We start from the raw sequence: 4,141 nt of genomic DNA on the forward strand, positions 1-4,141 counted from the left end.
CTTCCATCACCTCAAGTTTATCATCTTCATGTCCATACTGTGGTCTTTTCTGGAATAAGGCAGAGCTACACATTAGGATTAAAGAGATTTTCTCCAGCATCTACATGTTTTTCTAACAGTCCAGTTCCAGCTAGCTTTACAGGCTGCAGAAGACAGAATAATCTGTAGCTGAAAGACACTCACAGCAGCCAGGTTGGGGGCTGGGGAATGAAGGGGTGGCCAAGACTCTGCTGTCACATTAGCAGGGGGGTCCTCAGTTTCCCTTATGGGGAGCTCCTCCCATCAGGGCCAACCCATGACCACTCACCCTCCCACCCTGACTTCCTCATCTCAGTTTGGAGAGCTACCTTCCCCAGTATGGACTTACTTTCTCCTATTCACAAGCCACACATTCTCTCAAACTCCCAGGGTCTGTGCTACTGTTAAGGAAACCAGACAGCTGATTTAGATGTTTAGATGGAAGCACAGAGAAGTCTGTGAGGGTGGCGTGTCTTGCATGTGAGGCTGGAAGACCAGGCGAGTGAGTGCTGCTCTGGCCTCTGGAAGTTTCTGTTTGCTGGAAGCTAGCGTTCACTGGAGGTCACCAGGCCAGCAAGGGAGGAGGTGTTTCTTCTGCTAAAATCCACCCCCAGAAGGCAGAGGAAATGACCAGACTTAATGTGCTTGTGACCTAGTTCCAACCAACGAGGAAGAAGGGTTTGGCAGAGCAAACACCAAAATACCAGGAAAGAGAACACTGACAGTCTGCAAGGACACGCCGGGCAGGCACCTGTGCCCCAGCCATCACCAAGACAGGCCTCAACCGCTCCGGGTCCTGAGGCATGTCCACACCCCCCTCCACAGAGCCATGGCACATCTTCTCCACCTTCCTCTGGGAGAATGAGGTCCCTGAAGGGACTTGAGTGGCTGCAAGGGAATGAGTTCCGCAGGTGCCCTCAGCGTAAAGGACGCACATGCAAAGCGCTTCCTTGTTTCAGTGACTACTAAGCATTACAGGTGACGCTCTTCTTACTCCCTTGAACCCCAACAAGAGTTCTCTCTTTGTCCACGAAGCAATCCCAAGCCTCTGTCCTGATGGTGTTTACAGTCTGACAGAGAGCAAGATGAGTGAGGTTCAATCTGTTTTTCATTTGTTGACAACATTGCAATGCTGGGAATCCAAGGAAGGCAGATGAGTCCTTGCTTCACTGAGCTTACAGTCTTGTGGGGGAGGCAGAAAATAAAGCTATTGCACGCATGCATACAAACACATATACACATAGAGTCACCTCTCCCCGCGGACTCTTTGTCCAGCTTAAGGTGGGGGTCAGAGAGGCTCCCTGTTGAGGCTGGAGGAGAGACTGAGAAGTTAAGCAGTCAGAAAGTTGGGGGTCCTGTCCATTTGGACTTAGTTTTCTTAAAAACAAACCACAACAAAGAGTTGGGGTGGGGCAAGGGCACCAGGCAGAGGGTGCAGCTCGTGCAAGGGTGGAGGAACTGTGTGGGGAGTGAGCGGGGCTACCCAGAGGACTCGGCAGGGAACACCCACAGGATGTTGCTAAGGCCTTCAAAGGGCAGCAGTGATCACCAGATCCCAACTGCAATTCACAGCCAACACATCTTATAACATCAGGTGGGCTTCCGTGACCGAGTCCTCCCCAGGTTTCTAGGGAAGGGCATCAACAGTGTGTTTCTCACACTGAGCTCGGAAACTCAGGTTCTGATAAGTAAGGTTCATCCTAAGTAGATGGAGGCCAATCTGGAGTTAGCGAGCTGAATCTAGAAATCTGAAATTTACCTTTGTTTCGTCTCTCCTTTCCCAAGGGAGTGTGCACAGGCACAAGCCGTGGCAGGAATACGTAAGCACCCATGGCACATGCTCAAACCTGGGGCTCTGACTGTGGCAGCCACAGTATGGGGTGGATTCAGAGACAAATTGGGTCTCAGGGTGAGGAAAAACCACTAAGGGCAAAGGCGGTAGTGCTGGTGCCCTTCACCACCTGTGTGCAGGCTGACCTGGGGCTGAGTAAAAGGCAAGCTCAGCAGCTCTAGGTTGTCCATACACTCCACATTCCAAAGAGAAGTCTGGCCCTAGCCTGGTTTCTTGTTTTTGGAATATCCTGCCTGATAAGAGTGTCCTTGTTTAAGTGAGCCTAAGCTTAGGCCAGGTCAGACAGACTATGCTAACAATGTAATATAGGATAGTGGCCTTGGGCTACACGTTATCAGCTTGACCTCTGGTGGGGTTGGAGACTATACTCAGCCATACCTATGTGACAGACCCCCCAAAACCTCTGGACACCCAAGCTTAAGTGAGGGTCCTTGGTTGACAATACTCTGTGTGTGTTGTCACATACTGCTTAGAGAAGTGTTGTCCCATGACTCCATGGGGATAGGACAACTGGAAGCTTGTGCCTGGTTTCCCCTGGACGCTGCCCTATGCACTTTTTTCATTTGATGGTTTTAATCTGTATCCTTTCATCATAAGAAACCACCATAAATATAACAGTTCTGTGCAGCCTTCCAGTGAATCACGGAAGTTGAGGGTGGTCTTGGGAACCCCCAAACACCTCCCTACGACACTTCTCACTCTGAGAACACCTTGGAGGCAGAAAGTTGTATAGCAGATGGCCGCTCAGCTTGTCACAGCATGTTTCCTGATCAGCAAAGCAAGGTTCCTTGGGACAATGTGGCAAGTGAGTGGATACGCCTGTGAGTGGATACGCCCACACCCAGGAAGGAGCAGCCAGACGCTTGAACCACCAGCCCATCCTCAGAAGGCATCCTGCTACAGCCAACAAGCCAGCAAGTTGGCCTAGGATCAATGGTCTAATTCTTTTTTTTCCTTTGAGATAGGGTCTCACTTTGTTACCCAGGCTGGAATACGGTGGTATGATCTCAGCTCACTGCAGCCTTGACCTCCCCAGTTCAAGAGATCCTCTTACCTCAGCCTCTTGAGCAGCTGGAACTACAGGCGTGCGCTACCATGCCCAGCTAATTTTTGTAAAGCCAGGGTTCTACTACGTTCCCCAGGCTGATCTTGAATTCCTGGGTTCAAGGGATCCACCTGCCTCAGCCTCCCCAAGTGCTAGGATTACAGGTGTGAGTCACTATACCAGGCCATCAATGGTCAAATTCAATCATTGATAGTTGACTAAAAATTAATTAAGAATAAATCCCGAACAGACCTAGTGGTGAATATGTGGTCCAATGCCATTTCTCTACCAGACTCCCTCCCACCTGCTAGACACAGCCTGCCATGCGTTGGGATGCATTTTCTGGTCATGGGACAGGCATTGCAACCAAGGCACACAGCTCAATGCATTCTTTCCACCCCACTCTCTCCTCCTTTTTCAGGCAATCTTCTGTTCCCTCCCTCCTTCCTTTCCTTCCCCAGGTCACTTATTCATTTGGCAACTATTTCGGGAGCACCAGTGACACTTAAGGACATTGTGCTGAGAAGTGTGGGGGTAGAAAGTTCAGCAAGAAAGAGACTGCTCCTCTTCCACAGCTGACATTTACAAATTTGAGGAATTACTTAATCTAGCAGCTGCCGGTCCCCATCCATCAGCTTTTGCTAAGAACTCTGACTGCATCAGCATCACCACAGGCTGCCTCAGAGGGCTGACTCTGGTCTGTATGGCCCTTAATTTGGAGTGGGCTGCTCCAAGACCAGCATTGCTGAGGATGAGGATACCACCTTTTGACAATGTATCTACTCTAAGTTCCTGGGACACCTTGAAGGCCTCTGCTCCTGGGCTAGGAGGGGTGTCCTCCTCTCTCCTACCTCTGAACTGAATGCCCAGTGTGGGTGACTGTTGTGTGCTGGAAAGACACAGAGATGGGTGGGCCCCTGCATGAGACGGTGTGGAGGATGTGCTGGCGGTGGCTGCTGAGTGCATCATGCTTGAACTCTCAAACTCTGTCCCTTTCCATTGATGTTACTGTGCCAGCCGTTCCAACCCTGGTCTAATGTTTGTTGCTGGGCTCCCCTGAACCGAGATCTTGGGCCCCAGAAAACCTCAGTGGAGTAAGTTCAGCTACAAGAGGGGAAGTGGAGTGTCCTGGGCAGGTGGGTCTCCTCCGTTGGGAGTGGTGAAAGGGTGTACAAAAACCATGTTCCCCGTCTCTACTAAAAAATACAAAAAAACTAGCCAGGCGA

The 4,141-nt window shown here is 50.5% G+C and overlaps 1 protein-coding gene across 1 annotated transcript in view; it reads right to left on the reverse strand.

Annotated features, from left to right (window-relative positions):
• Positions 1 to 4,141, reverse strand: part of SNAP29 (synaptosomal-associated protein, 29kDa) — a 32,481-nt gene that overhangs the window by 23,236 nt on the left and 5,104 nt on the right. Inside the window, exons 2-4 of the mRNA XM_011947329.1 lie at positions 1,866 to 1,941; positions 1,269 to 1,340; positions 770 to 906 (exon numbers count right to left, since the gene is read on the reverse strand). Coding sequence (XP_011802719.1) covers positions 770 to 906; positions 1,269 to 1,340; positions 1,866 to 1,941 — 285 coding nt within the window. The remainder of the gene's footprint in view (positions 1 to 769; positions 907 to 1,268; positions 1,341 to 1,865; positions 1,942 to 4,141) is intronic.

This window comes from Colobus angolensis, unplaced genomic scaffold (genome assembly GCF_000951035.1).
Source record: "Colobus angolensis palliatus isolate OR3802 unplaced genomic scaffold, Cang.pa_1.0 Scaffold260, whole genome shotgun sequence".
Classification (NCBI taxonomy): domain Eukaryota; kingdom Metazoa; phylum Chordata; class Mammalia; order Primates; family Cercopithecidae; genus Colobus; species Colobus angolensis.